The sequence below is a fragment of the Ursus maritimus genome, unplaced genomic scaffold, assembly GCF_017311325.1.
Source record: "Ursus maritimus isolate PB19 unplaced genomic scaffold, ASM1731132v1 scaffold_22, whole genome shotgun sequence".
Lineage (NCBI taxonomy): Eukaryota > Metazoa > Chordata > Mammalia > Carnivora > Ursidae > Ursus > Ursus maritimus.
Genome location: NW_024424675.1, coordinates 7,853,106 through 7,868,707, shown reverse-complemented (window position 1 = coordinate 7,868,707; position 15,602 = coordinate 7,853,106). Strand labels below are relative to the sequence as shown.

The window sequence follows — 15,602 nt, the reverse complement described above, 5'->3', positions numbered from 1 at the left end:
AAATCTTACAGGGGTGCTTAGATGGCTCTGTCGTTTAAGCATCCAACTCTTAATTTCAGCTTAGGTCATGATCTCAGTTATGGGATCAAGACCCACATCAGATTCTGTACTTAGCATGGAGCCTGCTTAAGATTCTCATTCTCTCTCTCTCTCTTTCTCTCCTTCCCTCCACATCCCCCTACCTGCTCACATGCTCTTGCTCTCTTAAAAAAAAAAAAAAAAAATCTTACAAATATAGCTGAAAATTCTTCTGTAGTCCTGCCTGATCAAAAACTCCCCCTTCTTCTCCAGAGGTTAACACCATTCCAGAGTAGGCATGTTTAGTCCCATTCACATCTTTTTATTTTTATTACATATTTTTATAACCAAAACCAATACATTGTATACTCTGTTTTTAAAACATGTTCCAGTTCTTATTTTAATAATCCTCAAAAATTAAGAAATGTTGGAGCCCCTGGGTAGCTTAGTTAAGCACCCAAATTTTGATTTTGACTCAGGTCTTGATTTCAGGGTTGTGAGATTGAACCCTGCGTAGGGCTCTGTGCTCAGCAGGGAGTCTGCTTAAGATTCTCCCCATCTCCCTCACCCTCTGCCCCTCCCCCCTCAGGTGTGTACACACACACACACTCTCTCTAAAAAAAAAAAAAAAAAAAAATTAAGAAATATTAAGTGGAGAAACCTAACCCTTAATTTTTGAAGAACTATACTTGTTCTTTCCTTGGTATGTTTTTGTAGTCTTAAAGTATGTGCATTAAAAAAAAAAAAAGGTATTGTCTTGCTTCTTTCATGTAATTCCTTGAAACATCTTGCATTTCATTACCCTAAGACTTACTAATGACATTTTTACTTGGTGCATGGGTGTTTTAAGACTTTGGAACATAGCATATTTGTGTCTGTAGCACAGCAGAGTACCAGAGGAACTCAAACGAAAATCATGGCACCATGGTAATAAAGCAATTAGGACAGCCCAAGGAAAAGAAAGTTCTGACCATTAACCTTAAATGTCAATTAGCACAACTACTTTCTTAGGACAAGTCAAAAATTTCATCTCAGTTATCACTAACTTGAAGAGGCATATTTTTTTAAATGGACTTTCAATTTAGGTAAAAATTTAAGATAAAAAAACCACTTGATAAAAATACTATACAGGAGATATATTTATTATTTATCTACTATGCTTCAATCCACAGAAGAATTAGAGACATACTCATAGCTACATAAGCAGACGACAACAGAATAATAAGCAAATTCTTTAAACTAAATAAACAAGCTAATAATCTTTTTTGGGGGGGAGAGGGGCAAAGGGTAGAAAAGATAATCCCAATATCAAATAGTAAGTTCTAGGCAGTTCCCCCATTAAACAGTATGTGCTCTAAGAGTTCCTTTTTCAGTGTGTTGTTTGGAACTTAAGACTGATTATCTCACAGAAACACCATTACACATAAAAGTTAGCTTCCAGGAGAATCCAAAAGAGACTATTTAAGCCATAAATGGCAGAAGCGGTGGTCACTGTCATCCACTCAGCCTTCTCAGGGGCCAGGACTGTGGATGGTGTGAGCTCAGAAGCTCTAGGAAGTCGTGGGTACAATAGGGAAAGCACACAGAGGAAACAGGTGGATGGCCAGGCAACAAAGCTAGGTGGACCCAGCAGACAATATTCACCTTTGTGGGCTCTCTGTGATTCAAGCACGGCTTAGCTCATTAATGCCCCCAATTACAATCCCAACCGTAACCCGTTCTCTGACTTCCTGTGTGTGGCTCCACAGACACCCCAGGCTGCACGTGACGTATCTGGAGGAACAAAGCCCAAGACTCAAGAGTCCTAGAGTGAGGGCTCTGAATAGGTTGAGGCTCACTTTCCCCGTACAGTTTTAAATTGATATCCTTAAAGACCCAAACTGCTCGAAAAATCTGCAATACTATCATCAAAATAGATGATTATAGAATGAAAAGATGTTTTCCTCCCCATTTCTTTTTTTTTGGGGGGGATGAAAATAAATGAATATTTTATAAATACAAATATTACCTTTTACTAATTCTCACATGATCTACTTGTTTAAGTATGCTATTTCCTCCCTGATTTTTTATTATAATTTTTATTATATTATGTTAGTCACCATACAGTACATCCCTAGTTTTTGATGTAAAGTTCCATGATTCATTACTTGCGTATAACACCCAGTGCACCTTACAATACGTGCCCTCCTTAATACCCATCACCAGCCTATTCCATTCCCTCACGACCTCCCCTCTGAAGCCCTCAGTTTGTTTCCCAGAGTCCATAGTCTCTCATGGTTCATTCCCCCTTCTGTTTAACGCCCCCTTTCTTCTTCCCTTTCTTCTCCTACCAATCTTCCTACTTCTTATGTTCCATAAATGAGTGAAACCATACGATAATTGTCTTTCTCTGCAGTATACAGCTACGTAGAGTTTTGTATATGTGAATAAACACAGTTCAACAAGAACACATATTAAAAACTTCCGAAGTTTCACTGAAAGAAACTGATGAAAAGTCAAATAAAACAAGAGACGTACTGAATAAATAGAAGTCCCAAGATGGAAATGTATTTGAACAAATCAAATGAAATTAAAATCTAACTTCTGAAAGGATATTTTAGCACAAAAATAAAAAGATTCTAAAATTTCTTTGGAAAAAAGTAGGCATGAGTAGCAAAAAAAAAAAAAAATCACACAGATAAGAAGAGAAATAAAAGCATATTATAATACAACAAGCATTAAAATTGTGTGATACTGGTACAAAAGCAGAAATACAGAGCACTGGAACAAAGTGGAAAGCTTTGAAATAGATACAATGCTATGTTTCAGTGTTCATTTTTGGTAAAGTAAATTTCTTCAAAAAAGAGGTGAATATAGGATGGGGTAAGATTATAATAAATGGTACATCGATATGGAAAAAAACTAAATTAGGTCTACCCCAGATGTGTTAAACAATTAAATCTTTCAAGATGAATTCCAAAGTTCTACCCACACATCAACGATGATATTGAAAACCAGTACAAGCCTCTTGTAAAATCTTGTGACAATACAGAGCCATCATAACAAGGTCAACCTCCCCTGACCTAACCGAGAGAAATGCAGCCTGTACTGAGATCGCTACTGGACAAGGGGACACGTCTCTCACCTTTCACCATGACCTGTGCATCACCCCTGCTGCCTAGAGGACCAGCGGCAGGGCCTCTACCTGACGTCCTAAGAGTGAATAAACAGGAGGTCTCGTCTGTGTGTTCACAAGAAGAGACAGCCACTGAAAAGTCCTACATACTGTCTGCTAGTCATTTATGGTAACTTTCTGGGCTCAGGGCAGAGAGAGCCTCTCACCTTCACTATTACTCTGTTGTCTGGCAAGAAACAGCTTCTCCATCCCATACTGCCAGAGTCCTTGTCCTGGTTGCAAAAACACAGAAAATGCTGCTTTGGTAACCGTCATTGGGCACTCACTGTGTCCCTGATTTGGGCTAGTCACATGGTACTGATGAACTCTGAGACTCCTGGCCAGCTTCAGGGCACTCAAATGTTTCCCAAGCTCAATGTACCCTGAGACTAAAACATACTCAGAGTATAAAAACAGATGAAGAGATTAATGGATAGGTGGATGAGTGCATGATTCAGTGATGGGTGCATGGGTGGGTGCTCCATTAGAAGCCTTTAGAATGTCTTCAATGGAGTCTATACTCCTATAAAAGCATGATCACCCTGGTCCATGTTACATGTCCTTCATTTCTGAGACAACTCCTTGCAACTGATTTCTGCTCATGACTTTGCTAGCACCAATGAACTATACACTTTCCATCTGTCCAATTTCCCCCATCTGTCCAATTCCTATGTCACAGCAGACACATTATAGTACATAACCATGAAAAGTTATTACAAAAGACTATGTATAATATACCAAAAAAGGGCTTAAGATATGTCAACTTCTTTCTTTCCTTCCTTCTTGCATGATTCAGTACAAAAGCCATTAGTCAGGGCTGAGCAAAGCAGGCATCAGCAAGGGAATGGGAAGAATTTTTCATGTCTGCACTAGAAGAGTAGGGCAGTGGTGGCCCAGCATGGGCCTGAGCAGAAAGAACAGGGTCCCTGCATGAGGAGGGGGCAGAAGTGACAGGATACAGGTTACATAATGGAAGTCAGGTTCACCACTGTCAGAAAAGGGAGCTAGAAATAAGAAAAAGGAAAAAACCAGAAAGAATGCTATGGTATTGGTTTGGAATTAGAGGTACTGGTATGAACTCCTGGTCAGCAATATACTGAAATACTGAAATAGATACAGACATAAATATAGTTTATGTGTTGTACATCAGACACTTTCACTAACTTTCACTTTCACTAACTCTGTTGAGCAACAGGACCTGGGAGCAGCAACACCTCAACAGCCATGAGCACATCTACTGCCTGGATCTTAGTTTCTAAATCCCATTCTCCACTGAAATGAACCAAGGCTCCTTGGAAAACTGGCTGATTCCAGGGAAGTATAAAGATAAGCCTGGAATATCTTACTGTGTCAGAAGGTCAGGAAGGGCTCAGAGATGACAGGGACAAGCCAAAAGGACACAGAAATGAGCTTGGAGGGACTCCCATTCACCAAATCTGGGACAATCTGGGTATCAAAATAAATAATGATAGAAATCGACCAAAATCTACCAAACAAAATAGCAAATCAATTGACTCTGTTGATTTAAATAAATAAATGGCAAGAAGAGAAAGCTCTTTCTTAGAGTAAAAATACAACTAATAAATGTAGAAGAAAATTACCATTTGGAAACGATATGAATAATAATTAAATCAGACACCACCAGCCCTCAAAATCAAAGGATTCCAAAACCAAGGGGTGAAAGTATGATAAAAAATGGAATATCAATGATCTCAATATCCTTCCCAATATCCTTATTAATAAAAAGAAGGAAAGGAGTAGCTTCACAGTAAAGCAGCCCATTTTAATCCATTTTAATCAAATGACCAAAGGGAGTATCTCCTCAGTAATGATGTGAGAAAAACAGGGCATCATTTCTCTGATATTCCTGTCAAGAATGCACAGTACTGTCATCATGAGGAAGCATCGGACAGATGCTCTTGTTTATGCAGAGGGACATTCTACAACATATTTGACTTGCCAAGCCCTAAAAGTCAGAGGAAAGCTTTCCAGACTGGAAGAGACAAGAGGGGTGTGGCAACCAAGCAGAGCCTATGGCGCCAGACTGAATCCTGCACCCACAGCGGATACTGCTGGACAAATAACGACAACTCAAAGGCTGTCTGAGAATCAGATGGCAGGACTGTGTCGGTGTTCGTTTCCTAATTTGGATGCTTATATTGTAATCACATAGGAGAAGCTACTGTTTAAGGGAAAGAAACACTGAGGTATTCAGGGGTGGCGGGGCATCATGTTAGCAATTTACCTTCAAATGCTTCTGAAATTAAAAAGTTCTTTGTACTACACCTGCAGATTTTCTATAAAACTGAAATTATTTCAAAAGACCAAAAAAGATAAGATACCAGATCCTGTATGTTATAATTACAACTATTCACCAAAGAATATAAATAGGGTAGTAAATAAAGTTATCAACAGCAGGTACGCTGCTAAGGGTTTGCATTTAAAAGGTGCTTTTTTAACTTAAAAAAAAAACCCTTTAAAGTCGTATTTCCACAACAGCAGGAACTTTTAAGACAACTATGTACATGTTTAATTCAACAAGACCACTGGAATTATAAAGAAGTCCTCCAGCAAAACTGAAAACAGCATAATGAAGCAAACGTTCTTCATTTTTATAACTACTCAGCAATTAATTCTAAAATGCACAAGTGCGCCCACTACCTAGCCAACTTGTTCTCTAGCAAAGACAGACACAAAGAACTCTGAAAACCAAAACTTAGATACCTTGATTTAGGTGTGTAGCCTCCATGATCTGAACACCATTCACAGAGCACTGAGACCCGCTCAGAGGTATCAGAGTCACTGTCCCCCCAACATTTTCAAAGATGCAGTGCTCGCTCTCCAAGTCGAGGCCATGAAGAACTGAGTTGGAAAAACATAAAAGAAAGATGGTATTTTCTTTGTTGTCTAGTGCAATGATTCCCAACCTTTATGCATTTTTCCATATTGAATACTCTTCCCCTTCCACGTAAATATTGTGAAGTGAACATTTATGTTCAGTGAGAAAAGTGAATTTCAAGAGTTTGTGGCATCAACGGATAGAACTGAAGGTATCTTCCAAATGTTACCCCAAAGGGTCTGGACATCACCTGTATAAGGAAAGAAGTTCTCGCATGCTAATTTAGCTCTGCTTCAGGGAGAAAATAGTTGCGTAATTTGTTTTCATTGAATACCATTGTGTCACTCAGATGCTGAATACATTTCCCCCACCAGCCACCCAAAGGTCCCAGTAAAAGAGAAGCAACAAAAGAGCTCCGTGGGTCAAGGACTTGTTATAACCTCCGCACTTACAGACACTGCACTCCAGGAGCGAAACCAAAGGTGACCTGGCCTGGTACGGATCTTGGGAGGCCCAAGGAAGTCTCCAGAAGCTGTGCTGGGATGCACACTGCCACAGCCTGTCCCAAATCTGAGAGCACAGGACCTCCACTGACCTCTGGGAGCAGGTGGCTGCCAGGGTACCTAATCTTGTAGGACTATCCGAGTTACTCTTGCGTGGTGAGTGGCCAGGCACATATGAATGCCTGTCAAATAAACCTACACGATTTTAGGCACAGTTCTTGGCCAGCTTCTCAGAAGCACGAATCTAACAGCTCCCGCTGCTCCCCACAGAACTGCACTACTGAACGTCTCTGTGCACAGACAACATGTGTTCTTACCACCCATCATTTACAGCAACCCCAAAGGTCAGACACACAACTTAACGATCCGAAGAAGAGGTCTGACACCTAGTTCTCCTCAAGAACAGCTGAAGCTGAGGACTTCCAGGGGCTGGTTTTGCAGCAAAGAGTACAACGCGTAGAACTACGCTAGCTTTGGCTTGATGAATAGCTTACACTTGGCAGGAGAGCAAGTCCATTGCCAGCAATTCTAAAAACAGCTGAGAGGACAGAATTTGTCCCCTGCCAGTGCCCACCTTGTCACACACACACATACACCACCCACCACCACTGCAGTGGTCCCTAAGTAATGCTTTCAAAGCCTAGCAAGACCTTCCCCTGCTCCAGGTTGAATCACGGGTCATCTGTGTGCCTCAGCAAAGCCTTTCGGGAAGCCCAGAAGTCACAGTCCCATAAGTGCACGGGCTGTGCATGGGTGTATTCCTACTCTCCGTCATCAATGTACAGCTCAGTGTCTACATCCTTTCCATTAAGGCATCTGATAGCCTTTATCTGTGTGTGTTGGCATATTTCCATCATTATCCCACTGCAATTTAAATTACTCTTGAAAGCTGTGACAGAATACAGAATGTATATAAGGGGGGGGGGATTCGTAGTTCCACTTAATTCACTAAATTAATTGTTCTGTGTCATTCGTTTGAATTGAGTTCAAAATTATAAAAATGGATATACTGATCAATATTGTATTTGAGAAGAGGGTTTTTTTTTTTTTTAAATAATCACTTTAGTGTCAGTCATTCAAAAGAAGATTAAATGATTTTTAAAAATCACGGGGAAGAGGAAATTATAAAGATTCTCACCAATATCTTGTTCTGTTGAAGCATCTTCTCTACCAACATATGTCTGACCTTCCTAGGAAGAAAAGTCAAGTAAGATTTATTAGTAAGAACATGAGGAGTGGTCTGTTTCTCTATTTTTCATTTAAACCCAAGCACGCTGGTGGCCTACAGGCTGCAGAGTGAGTGTCCTGGGCAGGCCACAGCCTCCGTGCAGTGAGGGTTCCCTGAGGCTCTGTGACCATGTCCCACTCTGTCCAGGAAAGGGCTGCACAACTCCTGAGGTTTAAGGCACAATCGTGGGTTGCCTCCTATTTGGGGCATGCACCAATAATCTGTCCAGGCCAGTAATCCCACCAATGCTGTTCCTGATCCCTTCTGGCGAGCTTCCCCTCTAGGGGCCAGGGGTTCTTCATGTCTAAAGACGTGGTTTATGGGAGGCTGCAAAGCACAAACGCAATACCATTCTCATTTTAAGTCATGGATCAGAGAGAGGATACTAAGTCAAGGGTACAGAGGCAACCACTGATACTAATGTGGTTAATTCTGTTCTCTTGACACGAATAGCCTGTTTGGGACCAGGCCCAATAACGTAGGCAGGAGACACTTTATAATTAACCCGAGGGAGCAGAAAATGACATGTAGCAAGTCCCAGTTCCAGGTGGTTGTAACTTTCCTTCCTTGGTCTGTCTGCCTTTTTGCTCCTTCCCTCCCTCTCACTGATTCTACAAAGTGGAAGGCAAAGTGAATGGATCTTCATTTAGCTTTAGAACTCCATAAACATGGGAACTCTAATTCCACGGAACACCAGTGAACTGATGAAAATTCCCGAAGGGCTCAAAGATTTGTGGTGTATTCTCTAATGTAATAGCTGTGTTCACAGACCTAGAGTATTAAATAAACCTTGCTAGTATCTGAAGAGGAAACTGAACACAAAATTGTATGTTCCACTTAAGCAGTTTCTACCTTCAAGTGATATAAGATGATTCCAGTACTCAGAAGGTCATCATCAATGCCAATCAAATGGGGCAGTTCAGAATCCAAAACAACTCCAATCCCTTCTTTCCTAAGGGCTAGAGTTTGTTCCTGAAATTAGAAGGGAAAGAAAAGGAACAGGTTACTCAGAGGAAAGACAACTTCTTATTAGGTGTTCTTTTGAGTGTTAAAATGAGCACTATTTTATTTCTCATCCAAAAAATCTGCAAGAAAAATGGAAAACCTTCATGTTGGAATCCTGGCATATGGCAGGCAAAGTGAACTTGAAACATAATGCTAAGTGAAATAAGTCAAGCAGAGAAAGACAATTATCATATGATTTCTCTCATCTATGGAACATAAGAACTAGGAAGATCAGTAGGGGAAGAAAGGGATAAAGAAAGGGGAGTAATCAGAAGGGGGAATGAAACATGAGAGACTATGGACTCTGAGAAACAAACTGAGGGCTTCGGAGGAGAGGGGGGTGGGGGAATGGGATAGGCTGGTGATGGGTAGTAAGGAGGGCACATATTGCATGGTGCACTGGGTGTTATACGCAACTAATGAATCATCGAACTTTACATCAGAAACCAGGGATGTACTGTATGGTGACTAACGTAATATAATTTTAAAAAACATTAAAAAAATAATAAAATAAAAGAGAATAAAAAAAAAGAAACATATAAAAACTCAACATAAGTTGAAGTAAACTTATGGCCTGATGAATACAACCTCTTTGAAGCCAAGCTCAACCTTACCTTCCTTAGGAAAGGTCCTAGGACCACCCGAATACAAAGTAATCTTTCTCTCTCTTCAGATCTTTATTTCATAGAATGTCTAGAGGTCTCGTGATTTGCTGGCTCATCTCACCAGTTACAATGGTCAAACTGTGAATGTTCCCCAAAGCAACTCCTTCCTGTGCATTAGTGACCCCTGCACCTCTGTCTCCTGCAGTGACTTCTCCTACCTACCAGCTCATTCCCACCTACATACCAATGTGCTACAGATCTCCTACCACCAACCCCCGCCACAGCCACCCCCCTTGGCCCTGCATCTCCTTCAGCTACTACCAATTTCTCTGTGCCCCTTTGGAAAATATCATCTCCAAAGACTTCCCTATACTAGTGGTTTCTCCAATTCCTCCCCTCCTGCTTTCTCTTGAACCCCCTCCATGCAGGCTTTCATCACAAGTGACCGACCCACCGTCACTCTCTTGATGACCACGCCCTGTCTCTGGACTTCACCTGCAATCCATATGCTGATGACTTGAATCTAAATCTCCAGGCAGCCCTCTCCCTTGATGCCACACTCATGCACGCATACGCTCGCTTACCTCAGTGTATTCTGTGGGGATGCCAAAGGAGCAGCTCAAAGCGAATACATCAAAAAACCAATGTGAAACTTCCCCCGCCTCCCAAGCCTGCACACCATACCACCTCAGTGAATGCCAACCTTCCTTCTAGTTGTTCAGACCAAAAACCATGGCTATACTCTGCGCCTTTCTTTCTGTAATTCCTACATGCTTAGTGCTGGCTCTGCTTTCAGATTATGCCCCCAATCTGACATCGAAACACCTGCACCACATTTCTCCTGAGCCCCAACCACCATCATCTTTCACCAGGAAACCCACAATAATCGAGGCTACGACCCATGGTGCCCCACTGTGGCACATGATCTACTCAGCAGCCAGAGGGCCGTGAGGGCAGACTGCTCCTCTGCTCAAATACCCACTAGATACCAGTAACACCCCACCTCTTCCCCAAGGATGTGACAACCATAAAGTCTCCAGATACTGTCAAACGTCCCATGGGGAACAAAATCAGCCCTAGTTGAAAAGAATTACCATACACACACACACACACACACACACACACACACACACAAATACAGTCCTCAATTCCTCAGGTCTCTACTCAAAAGCCACCTTCCCCATCACCCATACAAAACAGTAATCACCAAACTCCTTTATCCTGATTCACTTTCCTCCTTAGCAATTACCACTATATGACATTATATGTAAGCTTATTAATTCATCTAGATTAGAATGCAACCCAGTGCCTAATTTCATGTCTGACACATAGTAACTGCTCAATATTTATAAAATGAATGAAATGAGTGGGCAGATATTTGAAGTTCAGAGAAAAGCAGGAAAGAGGGTCAACAGCACAGGTCAAAGGACTGCCTTTGTCTTAACTTCAGGCCCATCTGTACCAAGACAAAAGAGCTCTAAAATCAGGCTTCCAGACAAATCTGAGATAAATTCCCAAAGGCTGAAGGTGAAAATTCCAGCCTTCAGGTTGGGCTGTGCTGAGTTCAGACTAAGTCAGATCCAACAGCACGACCGTATATGCTCTGTGATTCTAGGTATGACGTGAGCAACAGGGAAACAAGTTCCAAGCTACTAACCAGGCTCTGGGTAGAGACACTCCTAGCAAATCTCCCCCCCGCCCCGCAACCCCTATAACGGACACGGTGACCAGGGCACAGCTCTAGATCCCCAATGTGAGGACTGCCTGACACACAATCAGTGTGCCTTACGTTCCTGGAATGAATCAATGCATTGTGTCACTTAAATATTAAAACAATGCTATCCTTTAGGTGAAGGACTCACAACTTCACAACCTTGCAGACAAGGGAGCTCCTAAGAGGTTCAGGGGAAGGGCAATAGAAAGAGAGAAGTCCCTCTGGGCCTTCATATCTGCAGACATCTGAGTCTCAAACACACCCCGCAGAGCTGCAGTCATGCAAGAGGGTGATGGAATGAAACGCCAAAAAAAATTTTAAAAATAAAAATCACCACTTGAAAGAAAGCAATTTAATTTAACAACCATTAAATACATACGCAGAGAAAATGACCAATGCATAACTTAGATTCAAGAAAAGGAAATGAAGCGTGTCATTGCTCTTCAATTACTCCTCTTATCAGCCAGGCTCCCATTCCAGGGCTCAGAACCTCAGGCTTCCAGGTCGGAGACTTCAGTAATCCTGATTTACTATACCAAGGCCCTCGCAAATCTTAGCTAAACGAGTACTCTAAATAAACCAGCCTCTACTCCTGCCTCTCAGGTATTGGGAGAATTTGTCCTTTTCCTCCTGCCTGTAGAATTCAAGCAGAAGTGGAAAGTATGTGCTTTTAAGATATATATTAGCGTGAAGAATTTAATCACACGGTTCCATTTCATAAAACAATGTCCTCACTGGAAGGTCTGGTGGCTCTGAACTGTGACAGCACTGCACGCATGGTAGGTGGCCGCATGCCAAAGAATGTTCCAGGCCTCTAGGTCTATGTGAAAAGGACAGTGACAGTTCTCATAAGTCCAGAGACACATGTATTTTCTTTTTGGATAAAAGTGGACAATAACCCAAGAAAAAGGCAATATTTTAAATTCTAATAGCTCCCACTGAAACTAGAAAAATCGTTTTGAACTACATCCCAGTTTAGTTTCATACTCTTTTTTTTTTAAATCACTGAAAAACAGGTTTTTTCCACCTTCCTTGAAATAAGTCTCATAGATTTTGAAAATCACTTGAAATTCATAACTTTGGAGCCATTAGGCCAAAAGCATTATTTGTCCCCACACGTGCCCTTCCTCCCCCCACACACCAGCATGTTCTCACACACACTTCCAAATGCTGAATGGGTAAACCCTGAATTAAGAGAAAGTTTTCCAGGAGTGGGGGCAGATGAATTTATGATTAACGCTGCTCTAAAGCTCTATGACATTCAAGCTGCATTCACTACACAATATTATAAAAGTGTCACTTCATAAAACTAAAAACCAGGGTTTAAATCATTGCTCAAGTGAAAAAGTAATTTCACACAAAAATATCTACCACGTATAAAACATTTATTGAGAGGCATCTACTGTTATACATAATTTATGAAACACCTCTTTGATAAGATGGAATATTTAACATAGAGTTGGCCATCCCTCCACCAACTCTAGGTACACTGGGTCCCAAAGAAAGTACTAAAATACATATATAGCTGCACATACTTTTTGTATTGAAACAAAGCTTTTGGCAAGTCAATATCTGTATAAAAAGGAAACTACGGCCTGACTAAAGGTGTCAAAACACAGCATCAGCTTAAACATTACGTTCATGACATTTGTAAATAATATGTTCAATATGTTTTTCTTGAGTCTCTGAACTTACAACATGTGTCCAGTGCGGAGACGCTCCCTGTATCACTTCTGGCACATTCCAGTGATTCAGGTGAGTTGCACGCAGGGCTGCCAGATTCCAGGGGAGAAGACCATACAAGGGCTTGGCTCACCGGGAGCGCCCTATGTAACCATCATACCTGGTTATCAGATCGAGCAGAGATTCTACTCTTTTAATCACAACCGTATCCTCAGTATCTAACACTTTCTGACAAAAGTCAACAATTTTCCTGAATAAATGAATAAGTGAAAAACAACACAAAAACTTATCACCAACAAAAACCAATTTTTCCCTTTTGAGAAGCCTACCTGAGAGCTGGATCTTACTTGGGAAATACTGGGAAAACTGGTACTGTGTTTGCCCCACCTATATGAAGAGCTCCCCAAGAGTAGAAACTGTGTTTCCTCATACTGCCTGTTATGTGAGGTGAACGCAGCTGCACAGGGCAAATAGTAGTCACTCAGTAAGTGCTGATTATCTGGCATGGTAGGGAGGAAGTGATTTTAAGCAGAATGTTTTTTTTGACAGTCAAAAATTAAATGTCAGAATCTTTTCGTGGAAATGTAGTCTATGCAGACTTACGTGTTTCACTAACTAGCGGAATTCTATAGAGTTGCCTCACGTATAAAGTGCACTTAATTTCTGCCACCTTGACTACAATACGTAGCAGAAGATGAGAGGTAATGGCATGGTCCCCCTAGAGCACATGCCCACTGTGGGTGTGAAGAGGGAGGGAGGAAGTCAGGCAGACAGGAAAACTTTTATAAAAAACAAAATGATCCACTAGCAAAGCTATTTTTTCATTTAAAAAAACTGCATGTGATTTTATGTGAATTTAATAAAAGGAAAAGAAATTGAAGTCTTTGTTGAATTCCAACCAAATGTTTCTTCACTGCAAGAGATATTTCCTAAAATGTCCTTCTAAGTTAAAACGTCATAAAGCATATTTAGAGGTTCAAGAGCAGCGCGTATATATATCTTTCATATGTGTTTTGATTTTAAGCACCGTTAGTCGAGTTTGTACGGGTTTGGAAATATCTGCCTCCTGCCCTCACACCTGAACGACATCTTAGCTGTTGCCAATTTGCGCCACAGTCAGGTCATACCTCCTTTCCCTCAGAACACGGAAGACATGGCTCCACTATCTTCAGAACTGAATGCGGCTCTAAGGAAATAGGAAGTAGACTGACTTTTAGTCCATGGCAGACAATCTGGTTTTCTGCCCAGGGGGTCTGAAGAACTTTTCCTTTATCTCTGAAACTCAATAGCTTAATGAGGATAGATCTCAGTATTGAACCTTCCGTACTCCAAATTTTCTTGGAATCCAATACTAATCTGCAGACCCAGTTCTTTTGTTTATTTTTTCATTTCAGGAAAATTGCCTTATTTTCTACTGCATTTAGTTTCATTTGCTGACTGTCTACTTCAGGGATACCAATTATCCTTATATTACACTGTCTTTGTCTTCTTTATCTTTTAGCTTCTGAGTACTTAATATCTTGATTATTTCATTTGTGTTCACTGAGATTATTAAGACTTTATTCTTTTAGTAATTTGATTTCAATGGCATCTATTCCTTCCCTTGGTGTTTCTAATTTTATTTATTAGTCCTTCACTAGATGTTGTTTTGGACCTCAAAATCTTTCTCTAGGTCTGCAATCTCCCTTTTATCTTCCCCCACCTCATTCTGCTTTTTATTATCATCTTGTTTTGTCTATTGACTTCACATGTCTCACTAACTTGATCCACGGAACGAACAATTGTAAAGAATTCCCTTCTATGCCTTGAGGTATGTTTTCATCTAGATCTGGACCTTTGTCTTTTGCATGCTATCTTCCTTTTTTTCTTTCCTTTTTGTCTGTCTGTCCATCTGTCTACCCATCCTTCACCACAATCAGGTTTATATAATTACCCTACTTTTATCTTACATCTTGAGTATGCTTAGGTATCCAGAAATTCTGTATGCTCACACATGACTCTTGTCCCACCATACCTGTGATCTTGTCCAGTTCAAAGACTAAGTAGTCTGCATTCTATCCACTTTCCTCTGGCCGGATGTAATGACAGACAGCCACATCTCAACTGAAACACCCTAAAGGCTCTGTCTGAATGCCGGGGCTCTGCCCTCTCTCAACAAAGGTCGTGAAATATCCTCTAATAAGCTTCTTCCTCCCACTTGAGGAGAGATCCCACTCCTACAGGGAAGACTGCTCTCAGACTCATTGTTCCACCAGGACTTCACTTACAAAGAGAATCAGCTCTGCTCTTCACATCCTCCCAGTCACTGTCAGCCATTTCTATGGTCCCTCAAATAAGAACAGGAAAATCAGTTTCTATCTCCCCAGGTTGGAGGGTTTCAGGGAGGGTTTTCAGAACCCTCACTGATTCAGCTTCTGATGTGCAGGCTTAGGAACACACTCTGTCATAACCTTCCCTTTTCCTTGGCAGCCAGCTCATGACTTTGTCATCTGCTTCCTATTAGTGAATCACGCAGCATTTCTGCTACAGCATGGAATACTTGCTTTGCTTTTTATTATTTCCTCATATCTTTGAAATTGTGATGTCATCTCCAAATGCCTCTTTAAAGACTAGGATTTCAGCAGGCTACAAAAAGGAAGAAAATAAGAGGTAATCCAGGTTTGGGGGACTTCTTGAGTAAAGACACAGAAGCAGAAAACATGGGTATCTACACAAGGGACCCTGGAAATCCAGTTTAACAGCTAAACCTGGAAAAAAATGGACTGGAAAGCCAGGCAGATGGGTCATTATTTGATTCAGAAACTGGGAAGCCATTGGGAATTTTGAAAACAGCAACTAGTTGATTCTTCAGAA

At 41.0% G+C, this 15,602-nt stretch overlaps 1 protein-coding gene across 4 annotated transcripts in view; it reads right to left on the bottom strand.

Annotated features, from left to right (window-relative positions):
• KIF16B (kinesin family member 16B) overlaps window positions 1–15,602 on the bottom strand; it is a 306,716-nt gene that overhangs the window by 162,536 nt on the left and 128,578 nt on the right. For all 4 annotated transcript variants that reach the window (XM_040637964.1, XM_040637962.1, XM_040637963.1 and 1 more), the window contains exons 13-15: window positions 8,595–8,714; window positions 7,653–7,704; window positions 5,897–6,034 (exon numbers count right to left, since the gene is read on the bottom strand). In XM_040637964.1, the coding sequence (XP_040493898.1) occupies window positions 5,897–6,034; window positions 7,653–7,704; window positions 8,595–8,714 (310 nt within the window). The remainder of the gene's footprint in view (window positions 1–5,896; window positions 6,035–7,652; window positions 7,705–8,594; window positions 8,715–15,602) is intronic.